The sequence below is a fragment of the Dipodomys ordii genome, unplaced genomic scaffold (assembly GCF_000151885.1).
Source record: "Dipodomys ordii isolate 6190 unplaced genomic scaffold, Dord_2.0 Scaffold216, whole genome shotgun sequence".
NCBI lineage: Eukaryota > Metazoa > Chordata > Mammalia > Rodentia > Heteromyidae > Dipodomys > Dipodomys ordii.
Genome location: NW_012267432.1, coordinates 1,083,133 through 1,095,882, shown reverse-complemented (window position 1 = coordinate 1,095,882; position 12,750 = coordinate 1,083,133). Strand labels below are relative to the sequence as shown.

Sequence of the window (12,750 nt, the reverse complement as noted above, 5' to 3'; positions counted from 1 at the left end):
CGGCCGAGGGCGAGGGGAGCGTCCGTGACCCGGGCCGGCGGCGGGCGGCGGGCACAAAGCAGGCGCAAGCGGGGCCCTCCAGCCCCCTCCCGTGTCTCAGTTTGCGCGTTCCCCTCCAGCTCCGGTGTCGGCGGGAGGCGCGGCCCCCCCGGAGGGGGCGATGTCCAATGGCGTTTACGTCCTCCCGAGCGCCGCCAACGGAGAGGTGAAGCCCGTGGTATCCAGCACGCCTTTGGTGGACTTCTTGATGCAGCTGGAGGATTACACGCCTACGGTGGGCTTCTCACCTGAACTGGGCCATTCTGGCCCGCGATCAAGCTAACTCCTGGCCACCTCGGTGCTGTATTTGGTCCCCCTGCTAGTGCTAGCTCTTGTTTTTTTTTTTTTATCCCTCCCGTCACCCAAGCTGCTACCTTCCTGATAGGTTCACCCCCTAACTTCCCTCACTCCTCCACTCTCAGCCCAGCAGGGCCAAGCCTAACACTGACAGTTGTCTGATTCCTCAGATTCCAGACGCAGTCACTGGTTACTACCTGAACCGTGCTGGCTTTGAAGCCTCAGACCCACGAATGTGAGTAAACCCAGGGCAGGTTACAGCTTGAGTGCTTGTACAGTTTGTTGTTGGTCTCCTCATATCGTTTTTTTCTCTCTCTTTCTCTAGAATCCGGCTCATCTCCTTAGCTGCCCAGAAATTCATCTCAGATATTGCCAATGATGCCCTACAACACTGCAAAATGAAGGGCACAGCCTCTGGCAGCTCCAGAAGCAAGAGCAAGGTGTGAAGGGTGGCTCACTGAATCCGTAACTACCCTCCACAGCAGTAGAGGAGTAACTTAGCCTGGAACCCTTCTGTGGGGAAACTGCATCTTAGGGGAGGTGTAAGGCCTACTTCAGTCTTATCTGGAATTGGAATCTGGGATTCTTGTGTTCAGCTGGTGCTCTTCCCTCTTCCCTCAGGACCGCAAGTACACTCTAACCATGGAGGACTTGACCCCTGCCCTCAGCGAGTATGGCATCAATGTGAAGAAGCCGCATTACTTCACCTGAGCCACCCTACCCAGATGTGCTTGTCTGTTCCCATATCCCCACACCAGCCTGTTTTCATAATAAACTTTATTGTGACAGGCGGGGCTGATCCCTCCCATGCTGGGAGACACCATGTGGCAAGTGACAAAGCTCTGAGCCCAGCCCCTTTTGGGGCCACAATGGTAGAGATGGGGGCAAGGGATAGGCCCCATAACTGGGGTAGTACCATGACTGGAGACAGGAACAGCAACCAGAGGCCTACTGCTTTGGGGAAATGTACTCCCCCAACCATGCCTTGACACCTCTGGAGTTTAGCCAAGGACCTTCCCGTCCTATTTGTCCTGCATCTTCTCCAGGATAGGCACGATCATGTCAAACTTGGGTCGCTTAGCTGGGTCTTCATTCATGCAAATCTTCATGAGTTTACATACGTGGGGGGAGATACCTGGTGGGATGGTAGGCCGAAGGCCTTCCAGTGCCACCTGTAAATACAAGGGAATAAAGGTGAACCTCAATTTCAAGTGGCCTTGGACAGGATTACCATATATCTGAACAACTGAGTATTGCCTAGGGCCACTATAATGTAAGCACATCCCGACCGTTCTGCACTCACCTTCATTCCAATCTCCATATTAGAAAGGTCAGCAAAGGGTACCTCTCGGGTCACCAGTTCCCACAGAAGCACTGCAAAACTCCACATATCTGCTGAGCGTCTGTTTGTGTCTTCAGGCTTCTTCTGCAAAGCTGGAGAGAGTGTTTGTTCTGGCTTCCTAGCCTGTCCTGTCTGCCCTTTCCGCTCTTACTGAGCCAGTCCTTCTCTACCTCCCAACATGATGCCCTTACGTACCTTCAGGGGCAACCCAGGCAGGTGCATACATGCGCCCAGGGCATTGGAAAGAAAATTTGACATCAGCCATGCTGATTCGGGCAGTCATGTCCTCATCGATCTGAGGAAGAAGACGTGGAAGGTGAGTCCAACTGTAGACAGGCTAAGGGCTTTTGAGACCTAGGCCAGATATAAACCTGTGGCCTCACCATTACACTACGGCTGTTAAGTGCGTGTCGAGGGATGAGGGGCTCTAGTGTGTGTAGGAAAGCCATGCCTCTTGCCATGTCTAAAGCAAACTTCACAGCTTGGCTCTGGTCCACAACGAAATCTGAGAAGAAGCAAGGTTCAACAATTTAGTGACTTCTACTCCTTCCCCTAAACCTTCCCCAGTAAGACCAACATCCTTACTCACTGGTGCCTTCGTGTAATACATTGTACAGAGATCCATATGGCATCCAGTGTGTGATGAGGGTAGGGTGAGGAGCAGGTGGAGACTGGCAGGCACCTAGCACGGGGAGCACATTTGGATGCGAGAAAATCCTGGAAGAGGGAAAGAAAAGAGTGTCCCTGGCGGAGATCTGGCATACAAGATCTCCCCTCTCAAAACTTTTACTTGATGATCCTTAGAACCAACAGCTTCAGGTTAACGTTGTCCCACCTGAGCCGAGGACATTCCTCATTGAAGTCCCTGCTCTTCCTTGTACTCCAGTCTCGAACCTTCAGCACCTTCACCACAATGTCATTGCCCTGCCAGCGGCCTTTCCATAGCTGAAGGATAAGTGGGATTAAAAGATATCAAGGGCACCACTTCCTTGCCCATTAGTAATGGATGCAGAGCCAGGTAATGTGTGGCGCTTTAGGGAGGAAGCGGGGGAAAGGATAAGGGTCACCTCTCCAGAGTGATTCTCATTGAGCTTTGCCAGAAAGTTGAGCTGTTTGAAGTCAATGCCGGAGTGTTTGTTGAGGGTCCCATTTCCTGAAAGTATAGGCAGCTTTGTTCTAACCCAGCTCCAGTAGCCTGGAACTATTCTGTGTTACAACCCCTCCTGCCACAACAGTGACTCACGGGGCCGAGTGCGGGTGGTCCCCTTCCAAAATGTGTCCTTGTATGGAATACGATTGAGGTTCTGGCCCATCTTCTCTGCCCGTTCTGGGGAAGAAAATCAGTCTTAGCCTGAGTCCTGGTATGGAAGGAGGAGACAGACAAGGAGAAACAAAAAAAGTACACATGCTAGGGTTCAGGGATGGACCTCGGAGAAGCTCTCTCAGGGGCGCTTTGGCTTTGTCCATAGGCATCTCTCCATACTTGTTACAGATGCTGACAAGAGCCCCATTAGCCACCAGGTCCTGGAATGAGAAGGTGGTTGTACTGATGGTCTCTCCACTACCTCCCTGACAGTCACAACCATGAACACACAGATGGGGGTACACATCCCTGAAAATGTTGCACAACAATACTGACAGGATGGGCTTAAAGTTCCAGGCTTACTTTGCTTCCTGCCCATCCCAAGGATTTTGAGCCTAAGTACTTACCTCTGCTACCTGATCCTGACCCCAAAAACAGGCATAGTGCAGGGGCACATTTCCATGCTCATTCACTGCATTAATGTCAGCCTTGTACTGCAACAGCTGGGACCCGTGGCCAGACAAGAAAGAAGGAAAAAAAAAAAAAAGCAGAGCTTGTAGTCCCACATGTGTCAGGGTATTGGAAAAGGAAGAGTATTCATTCTACCTTACATTACAGTGCCTGAAACTGACTTCATGTCATGTATGTGATGTGAATGATGAGTTCATTCATACCTTCTGTACAATATCACGGTGTCCATGACTTGCTGCCAGGTGCAAGGGAGTGTCATCCCCACGGTTCATCACATTGATCCGCGCTCCCCGCATGATCAGCATCTCAACCACAGCAGAGCGGCCCTCTCGGCAGGCCCAATGCAAGGGAGAAAAGCCATGATCATCCCTTTGAGAAAAGGGCAGCAGTTACTGAGCTGGAGGCAGCAGGGTAGGGCAAAGGTTTCACTTCATGAAAATTTTTGATACTGTACACTGAGAGGTTAATTCTCATTTGGGCTAGCAACTCCAAAAGCTGTCCTTTCATATCTTTCTCTAAACGTCACACATAACTGTCCATCTGGAAAAGTATAAGATTCATTATCTCCACCTCTTTGTGCTCCACACCTTCCTTGGCAGTTGCATGTGCCATTCATCCACTACTTCCCCCCACATGTACCTCTTCTGCAATATATTGTGCTGTTTTCTATTGCTGCTTATACCCAATTACAGCACTTGTTGCACTAGATTACAAAAACCTTAATGGTGAGAAGTCTTGCCTGATACATGTCTGTATATTGAGGACGTGGGCTGACAGTAGGGGTTCAGTGCATGCATAATGCATATAATCGGGGAGATGGCAGGCTACCACCCACACATGGACGATGGGACCATATTACTCTGGCTCCAGTACTGAAACTAACGTCTAAAAGTGGAATGGAATTAAAATGATGCTTAGGAGGGATCTATAATAAAAAGGAGAAATATTTTTGATTATTGATAAGCAGAAAACATACCACACGAAACAATGTTCTACTTAGCAATCTCTCAGACACAGAAAACAGAAGAAAATGTTAACAGTTGTTTTAAAGTAAAAACTATGCTGATTAGTTTTTCTTTTCCCAAAGACATCTTTTATAAGGCAAAAGAAATATACAAATAAAACTGGCTGAGAGCTGGGTCAGCCTGACAGCCTGGAGCCATAAAAGGAAATTCCCTCCAGTCCTGGGATGCAGATCCAAGGGGTGGAGCCAGGGGCGGTCTGTGGTCTGAAGCCTCTGCCGGATGCCTAAGTGCTGTGGTCACTTCCTGTGTGGGGCCTGGAGCTGATCAGGGGTATGGATGGCCACCCGGATGCCCCCACCCCCTTTCCCCCATTGGGGAATGGGGTGTGTGTGGCCTTTAACTTAATTTCCCCTCCACAGCTTTCCCTCCTCTGCTCACACAAATAACCAGAAGCTTTCCGGGCTGCTGGTTTCCCCTGGAAGCAATTACACCCCCTGCTCTATCAATCAACTTAACCAGCCTCCAACTGTCAGTGACCCTGGAGCAGGCACAAGCCTGAAGGCAAGAGTGTGGGTCCAAGCGTGTTACCCATGGTCAAGGTGCCTGTCACCTCCATGCCTAAACTTTTGAATCCCAAGGAGGCCTTGTAGGGAATTAACCACCTCGTATCCACCATGTGTAGCTAGCTTGAATTTACACACTATCCCCTCACCACCACCAGTTTTATTAAATGCCACCCTTTTGCCTTTTGGCAGTGAGTAGTCTTCCAAGATGCCAGGCCTACTGGGACTTTGTTTCCATTTCCTTTATCAAAACAGTTTATAATGCTGTCTACCAGAGTACCCTTTATGGATTAATGAAAACAAAACATGAATTTGCGTATTAATGAGAAAGATATACAGCCAATGGGAGCTAGTGAAGCCTGGACTCACTAACAGGTGATCCTAACCTCTCAAACCTAGAACTAAACTCCTATTCTTAAAGAAAAGCTGGGTATGGTGGTGCACACCTAAACTTTTAACACTTAGATTACGACAGGAGAATCCCAAATTAGAGGTCAGTATGGATTACACTGTAAGACCCTGTCTCAAAAAGCAAAAAATAGATCTTAAAAAAAAAGGAAAAAAAGGTTTTTTTTAAAGTTAAAATATACTTCTCTGAAACACCAACTACTCCTTTCTTCCTTTCCTATTTCAATAAACAGAAACATGTATCTGCATTTACTTTATTTCCTTACCTCTCATTCACTTTTCAACCTGCCACAAGTCTGCCACCTTGAGGATACACATCAGGTCTGATTTACCACCTTACAAGAGTTGTTCAGTATAGTTCGGAACCTACTCTGGTTTCTTCACCCTCTATTTTGAAACAACACTCACAGAGATCATCAGATATATTCTAATTGTGCAATGAACGATGACTTTAAAAACACCAATGCTTTTTGACCTCTCAGTAGCTTGTATCACCGCTGACCACTCCCCCTTCATTCAAACATTCATTTCTTTCTCCAGGCTTTATTTACATATATTCCTGTATTCTATTTCAACTTCCAGTTTACTCCATTTCAGTATGCATGCACTCTCTGGGGCACTATACTTCACATGAATGTCTTCAGGTGTATGTAACACCTCCCAAATTTGTGTCTTCCAGTCAGAACTCCACTGAACTCCAAATCTGCATAACCAACAACTTACTCAGCATTTCCATGCTGCTGTATTGTCACCATAAATGTAACATCTCTAAAATATAACATCTCATCCTTCCTTTTCCCCAACACAGCAAAAGCAACAATCCAAGTGTCCAAACCAGAACCCTGGTCATCATCTCAACCTTCCTACTTCCACATCAAATCAATTCTCTATTCTTTATGATTTCTGGAAACTCATCACTTTTCATTTCTCATTTATCCCAATTCCAGTCCATCCATCTAGTTGTAGGCAATTGCTTCCTTTCTACCTGCTTTTCACACGGCATCTAATAAATGGACAATGCATCCTAACACTACACACCTTTACAATTTGCTTGCAAACATCTATCCTTTTCCTCTTGTACCCAGTGCTCTAGCCTAGAAAGGTCATCTGTCCTCCAGCTACCTCCAAATATTTTTTTTCTAGCAAAATGTCTTGTCTGTCTTGCCTCTTAACCTTTGCACATGCAGTTCACGGAACCTAGGAAGCTGTGTGCAGCCTTGGGAAACTTAACTCAGCAGTCAAGACACCTCAAGCAGGCCAGTCCTTAGCACTCATCAACTAGAATGGCAATGTTGGGAGCCCCACCCGACGTGAGCAGCCTGCATAGCGGGGCGGAACAGCCTCTAGCCTTTCCTTTCACCCTCCAGCCGCTTCAGCTCACCCCTGGTTGAGGTCGTTCTCGGTGTTGTCCAGCCACAGACGCACAGCCACCGCGTTGCCCTCTCTGCATTGAGTGAAAATGTCGTCCATAGCAGCGTCCGGGCGCCGAGTCCCCGGGACTGGGGGGGGAAAAGCGTGGGGACTGGGAGGAGAGCCAGAGGAAAGAGGCGAGCCCCAGTTTAGTCTCCTCGGAGAAGCGTTCGTGCGCTGGGGCGGAGGGGGCGCGCGGGCATGGGCTCCCGGCAGGAGTGGCGGTCGGGGAAGGAGTTCCCGGTAGCGGGATGGTCCCGTGGCGGGAGGGGACAGGCGGGTCCGGGCTGGGCAGGGAAGGGTCGGAGAAGCGAAGTTGGAGAGCAGGCACCGAGGCCCAGCCCCGAACGCCGCGGGGGAGGTGGGGGGGGGGGAAGGGGACGGCTCAGGCTGCGAGTGCCCCGGAGCAGCGGACCGAGGGTCCTTCCCTACCCGGGCGGCCCAGCGTCCCTCCTCAGGGGGCGAGCAGGGATGGGCTGGCACGGCCCCAGTCTCGGATAAGGGGGCGCGGGCTGCCCCTCACTTACCGGGACTCAGGCTGGAAGCTCCTTCTCCGGGGAACTCCCGTCCGGCCGCGCCCGCAGCCCGGCCCCGCCCCGCCCCTGGCCCTCTCCGGCCAGCGCGGGGCCGCCTCCTCGGGCTCCGTGCCTCCTCCCGCTTCCGACCTCCTCGCTCGCCCTTCTAGGCCGCGAGTGGCTTGCACTCGATGGTTTTTCCTGCGCCGTGCCGGCCGCTCTAGCCGCCCGCCGGGGTTTACTCTTTGGTTTCCGTCCGGGACTTGCCTCCGCTGCTGGAGGCGCTCCGCACGTGGAGAGGCGCGCGCGATTCTCGCCTGCGGTGCTCATGTTCGAGGAGCCCGAGTGGGCCGAAGCGGGGCCTGTGGTCGCGGGCCTCGGGCTGGTGACCTCCCAGGCCCCGCCAGCAACAGCCCCCAAAGTCAAGGTGAGTAGCCTGGAACTGGCCCTTGTTTGCCTCGTACGAGGCCTTGGATCAGACTCCTGGTGGATCCCAGCGCTGGTTGCCGGCCCGTGAGTGCGCTGGGGTGAATGGGCTTCTGCGGCACGATCGGGGGCAAGCCCGATCGCGAAAGATCCGGGAGCTTCCCCAAAGGAAAGGATCTGCTGGGCAGCAGGTGGTGTGGAGACGAGGGTTCCTTGGACCGGAAAAATGTGCACACACATCCCATTAGAGTCTCGCACAGACAAGTGATGGATGGGAGGGGGACAGCGCGAATGGGAAGAGAGATGCTGTCGTAGCTGAAGAGGTAAATTAGAAGTTTTAGAGATACCAGGATAGAGATGCTCCCTCCCCATCCACCCTCTCTCACCTATGCTGGGGATTTTCTCCCCCTCACTGATATCCTTCCCCCACTGCACACACACCCTCTCCATTAGTCTTGAAAAGGTTATTGGTTACAGTGTGGGGAAACAGTTTGGGCAGAGTAACAGTGAACCTCCAGAGTCAGTTCCTGCCTTAGGACCCACAAAGTAGGACTTCAATCTCAAATCAGCTTTCCTAATAGTAGTAGGTCTTTTTCCTTTGAACCATGGAAGATGTGGGACTACTGTACTTCCTCCAGCTATTTGTACTTTTAAGTGAGCCTCGGACATGGTGGTAACCAGAGCTTCAATCATCTCATCTTTTCATCCCCATAGCTATTGCCTTAATCTAGCCCGTGTGCAGCTTCTTCCCTTTAGATTGATCTCTACGCTGCGGCTCTGAGACATGCTTAATATATATCACATTAAATATTTAATATTTAGCTTATAAGTGGTTCTGTTACTTTTGTGTTCAAGATTCCTCTGTGTCTCTTACAAAAAGATACCAACTGGAAGTTGTTAAAGCCTGAAATGGAAGGCTAGAAATCCTGGTCTTACCTTGTTCCTGTAGCTTGTGACCTTAACATATTCCTCTCAAGAACTTGAGTTGATAACCATTTACTCATTGAATAAAGTAGATGGGAAGTTTTTTTGCCCTTCAACCTCCCAAAGGTTGTGTTGGCTATTAGAAAGAACTTCCTGGTCTGGCAGGCTTCACAAAAAAGCTAACTAAGCTGGAAGAATCTGCCAGTATCTGAACCGGAACCCCATCTTTCTTTTCTTATTCTCCAGGCTCCGGCCATTCTCCTCGCCCCTACTTTCATCCCTTGTTTTCCTCCAGGGCCGCAAGCGCCGCCAGCTCTTGGCCACATTACGGGCCCTGGAAGCAGCATCTCTTTCCCAGAAACCTTTGAGCCTACCTGGCAGTGACTCTGAAGAGGAAGATGGAGAAAGGAAGAAGAAGAAACATTCCCCAAAGCCTTCATTTCCCAGTGCTTCTGCTGGAGTTGGGGGGAAAAGGAAGAAGAAATGTCAAACACAGAGTCTAGCTCCCAGTGACTCTGAGGACCTGGAAGTGGAAAGGAAGAAATGCTACAAACAGACTCTTTTTGACAATGACTGTGCTGAAGAAAAGAGAAAGAGGAAGCGTCAGAAACAAGCCCCTTCTAACCTAACCCAGCCACTGCACAATATTGATCAATCAGGTACTGTTGGATATGTATATGTGGGGGTAGAGTGTTGTCAGCTGATAGTAAATACCTCAGAGAATATATCATTAGGATTGAGGCTAAGCAATAGGAAGCATTTTGTTGTTGTTGTTTGTTTTGTTTTGTTTTTTGGGTCCGGTCGTGGGGCCTGAACTCTGGGCTTGGGCACTGTCCCTCAGCTCTTCAGCTCAAGGCTAGTGCTTTGCCACTTGAGCCACAGCACCACTTCTGGCTTTTTTCTTTTGCTTATGTGGTACTGAGGAATCGAACCCAGGGCCTCATGCATGCAAGGCAAGTGCTCTACCTCTGAGCCACCTTCCCAGCCCCAATAGGAAGCATTTTTATTCTATCTGTTCAGGAGGCTGAGATCTGAGAATCAGTTTGGAACCTGCCTGGACAGAAAAGTCTATGAGACTCTATTTTTTTTTTAATTTTTTACTTTTTGTCGATCATGGGGCCTGAACTCTGGGCCTGGGCGCTGTCCCTCAGTTCTTCAGCTCAAGGCTAGCCACAGCGCCACTTCTTGCTTTTTATGCTTATGTGATGCTGAGGAATCGAACTCAGGGCTTCATGCATGCAAGGCAAGCACTGTACCACTGAGCCACCTTCCCAGCCCCATATGAGACTCTTATCTCCAATTAACCACCCAAAAGCTGGAAGTGGAGCTGTGACTCAAGTGGTAGAACACTTGAACCTTGACCAGAAAAGCTAAGCCATAGCTTGAGGCCCTGAGTTCAAACCCTAACATTAAAAAAAATAAAAAGACATTTATATGTGTTTGCGTGTATGCATTTTTTCATGTGCTCTAGAACAGGGTCTTGAACTCAGGGCCTGGATACTGTCCCTTAGCTCTTTTTTTTTTTTTTGTCGTGGGCTTGAACTCTGGGCCTGGGCGCTGTCCCTCAGCTCTTCAGCTCAAGGCTAGCACTCTACCACTTGAGCTACAGCACCACTTCCAGTTTCCTGGTAGTTTATTGGAGATAAGAGTTTCACAGACTTTCCTGCCCGGGCTGGCTTTGAACCGTGATCCTTAGATCTCAGCCTCCTGAGTAGCTAGGATTACAGGCGAGAGCCACCGGCGCCCAGCTTCCCTTATTTCTTTCACTTGAAAATGGCACACTACCACTTGAGCTACAGCTAAAGAAAGCACTTTATTCAGGCCACAATCTCTTACGGACAAGAGTATGTCCAGGATGACTTGCAAAGCTTCTGAAATTAGAGGATTCTGCCTCAGATAATACCTTTCCACACCTCCTTCCTTACAGGTCTTAAAGTCTTGGAGAAAAATGCTATAGATGACCCACCCAAGGCAAGCCCTGGATTGACTTCCCCTAATGCCCCCCATACCTTGAGCCGCAAGCAGTGGCGGAATCGACAGAAAAACAAGCGGAAACACAAAAACAAATTTCGGCCACTTCAGCCGTCGGGTCAGGCTCCTGCTGAGGCCTCCACAGAGGAGACAGAGATGCTTCCTGCTCCCAGACCAGACAGCCAGGAGGCTCGGGCAGAGGCCCTGAGAGCTCGTATGACACAGCGGCTAGATGGGGCTCGGTTTCGCTACCTCAATGAACAGCTATACTCGGGGCCCAGCAGTGCTGCCCAACGCCTCTTCCAGGAAGACCCTGAGGCTTTTCTCCTCTACCATCGAGGTTTCCAGAACCAAGTGAAGAAGTGGCCACTACAGCCAGTAGATCGAATTGCTAAGGATCTTCGCCAGCGGTAAATGGGGACAAGGCCGGGGTTGGGGGGAGCCCTGTGAGGAAGAAGCAAGGGGACTCATTTAAAGAGGTCAGACTAAACCCCTTCCACTCCCAGGCCTGCGTCTTTGGTGGTGGCTGACTTTGGCTGTGGAGATTGCCGCCTCGCGTCCAGTGTCCGGAACCCTGTGCACTGCTTTGACTTGGCCTCTCTGGACCCTAGGGTCACTGTGTGTGACATGGCCCAGGTAAGCCTCTCTGTATCTAGCCTATATTCTGTCACACACGCCCTCCCTTCCTCCCCCTGCCTCATCCTGGTATTCAGTTCTAGCTCTTAAAGCTGAGTCTCTCCTTCCAGCATTGTGTTTCCTTCCAATTCTCCGACTCTCCACAGGTTCCTCTAGAAGATGAGTCTGTGGATGTGGCTGTGTTTTGTCTTTCACTGATGGGGACCAACATCAGGGACTTCCTAGAGGAGGCAAATCGAGTGCTGAAGCCAGGGTGAGAAAGATACATTCCCCACCCCCCAACACATACAGTGCAAGTTCATTTACACAGAACTTCCTGCTTTTCTCAGGGGTCTCCTGAAGGTAGCTGAGGTGAGCAGCCGTTTTGAGGATGTTCGGGCCTTTCTGAGGGCTGTAACCAAGCTGGGGTTCAAGATCCTCTATAAGGTGAGGACTGCAAGAAATCCTGTCCCTATTTTTGTCTCATGACAAAATGCTCTTTTTCAGGATAATGATGATTAGGAAGGAAGACATAGGCACAGAAATTGACATTTTGCTTCCCAAGGGGAGCAAACTCTAGGGAGAGCCCTGGGAAGCTTTCTGGGCAAGGATATGGAGGGAGGTAGTGTTGGTTGTTGATGGTACTGGGGTTCCAACTCAGGGCCTCACATTTGTTAGGCAGTTGCTGTAGCACAGCCTGTACTGTGATCTTCCTATCTAAACTCCCTACCTAGCTGGAGTGATAGGCATGAACTGCTGTACCCAGCTTTTTTGGTTGCTATGGGATTCTGTGAACTTACTTGCCTGGATTATCCACGAACCACGATCCCAATTCCTATCCCCTCAGTAACTAGAATTACAGGTGTGAGCCACACACTGAGGGACATGTTTTGAGGGTATCTGATAAGAATTTGGAGCTAACTGGGTCTTTTTCTGCCCGTAGGACCTGTCCAACAGCCACTTCTTTTTGTTTGATTTTGAAAAGACTGGGCCCCCTCAGGTAGGACCCAAGGCTCAGCTCTCAGGCCTGAAACTTCAGCCATGTCTATACAAGCGCAGGTGACCTCTGGGTGCTCCTTCAAAAGGAGGTGAGGGTCAGACTCTGAAGACTGCTTTCTGCCAGGCTGTGAGCCAGGACCTAACGTTACCTTTCCTCTGTCCAAGAACACATTGTGGTAAAACTGCTGGCTCAGCTCCTGTCTAATGAAGCCTTCGGGGCTGCAAGAAGTATAAAGTCACTTGGATGAGTTAAAGGAAAAGATGTTTATTGCGAAAACATAGGGATATGTGGGAATTATGGATCACCTCACATACCATGAAAACTAGTTGGTTTGAAATCGGTGCATCTGAGTTTGACTCCTCTTTCCATCTTCAGAGAGCACATGGGCTTTTTGTCCTGACCTCTCTACCATGCCATCTACTGACCTGTTCTGACCAGCCATTCTTCTACCATAGATCTACTTCTTCAACTTTGGTTTGTCCAGACCTTGAAAATTTCAGA

At 49.8% G+C, this 12,750-nt stretch overlaps 3 protein-coding genes across 4 annotated transcripts in view; 2 read left to right on the top strand and 1 right to left on the bottom strand.

The window, feature by feature from the left end:
• The window catches only part of Taf10 (TAF10 RNA polymerase II, TATA box binding protein (TBP)-associated factor, 30kDa), a 1,604-nt gene extending 480 nt beyond the window's left edge, over positions 1-1,124 (top strand). The window contains exons 2-5 of the mRNA XM_013035594.1: positions 34-274; positions 507-571; positions 662-776; positions 958-1,124. Of these exons, the coding sequence (XP_012891048.1) occupies positions 34-274; positions 507-571; positions 662-776; positions 958-1,047 (511 nt within the window). The 3' untranslated portion in view covers positions 1,048-1,124. The remainder of the gene's footprint in view (positions 1-33; positions 275-506; positions 572-661; positions 777-957) is intronic.
• Ilk (integrin-linked kinase) lies at positions 1,095-7,424 on the bottom strand. Of its 2 annotated transcripts, none has more exons than XM_013035632.1 (13): positions 7,326-7,424; positions 6,770-6,910; positions 3,656-3,821; positions 3,389-3,484; positions 3,106-3,202; positions 2,922-3,005; positions 2,746-2,831; positions 2,514-2,623; positions 2,268-2,395; positions 2,062-2,183; positions 1,874-1,973; positions 1,640-1,770; positions 1,095-1,508 (listed from the first exon to the last, which is right to left on the bottom strand). In XM_013035632.1, the coding sequence occupies exons 2-13, from the start codon at positions 6,856-6,858 to the stop codon at positions 1,359-1,361; spliced, it is 1,359 nt and encodes a 452-aa protein (XP_012891086.1). In that variant the 5' UTR covers positions 6,859-6,910; positions 7,326-7,424; the 3' UTR covers positions 1,095-1,358. The 2 variants fall into 2 exon arrangements, with proteins under 2 accessions (XP_012891086.1, XP_012891088.1); XM_013035634.1 differs by having other exon boundaries at positions 6,770-6,832; positions 7,326-7,405.
• Positions 7,425-7,577: 153 nt separating this feature from the next.
• Rrp8 (ribosomal RNA processing 8, methyltransferase, homolog (yeast)) lies at positions 7,578-12,592 on the top strand. The gene is made up of 7 exons (XM_013035631.1): positions 7,578-7,740; positions 8,959-9,322; positions 10,591-11,044; positions 11,141-11,270; positions 11,417-11,523; positions 11,600-11,696; positions 12,193-12,592. The coding sequence occupies exons 1-7, from the start codon at positions 7,642-7,644 to the stop codon at positions 12,310-12,312; spliced, it is 1,371 nt and encodes a 456-aa protein (XP_012891085.1). The 5' UTR covers positions 7,578-7,641; the 3' UTR covers positions 12,313-12,592.
• Positions 12,593-12,750: the final 158 nt, after the last annotated feature.

Bases quoted from the DNA above. Each gene is read 5' to 3' on its own strand.
- Ilk (XM_013035632.1), bottom strand. From the start codon at position 6,858: ATGGACGACATTTTCACTCAATGCAGAGAGGGCAACGCGGTGGCTGTG. The intron at 3,485-3,655 runs GTATGAATGAAC...CACGGGTCCCAG, and splicing joins ACCGTGATATTGTACAGAAG to CTGTTGCAGTACAAGGCTGA. The intron at 2,184-2,267 runs GTGAGTAAGGAT...GCTTCTTCTCAG, and splicing joins TGTATTACACGAAGGCACCA to ATTTCGTTGTGGACCAGAGC.
- Rrp8 (XM_013035631.1), top strand. From the start codon at position 7,642: ATGTTCGAGGAGCCCGAGTGGGCCGAAGCGGGGCCTGTGGTCGCGGGC. The intron at 11,045-11,140 runs GTAAATGGGGAC...TTCCACTCCCAG, and splicing joins GCTAAGGATCTTCGCCAGCG to GCCTGCGTCTTTGGTGGTGG. The intron at 11,697-12,192 runs GTGAGGACTGCA...TTCTGCCCGTAG, and splicing joins GGTTCAAGATCCTCTATAAG to GACCTGTCCAACAGCCACTT.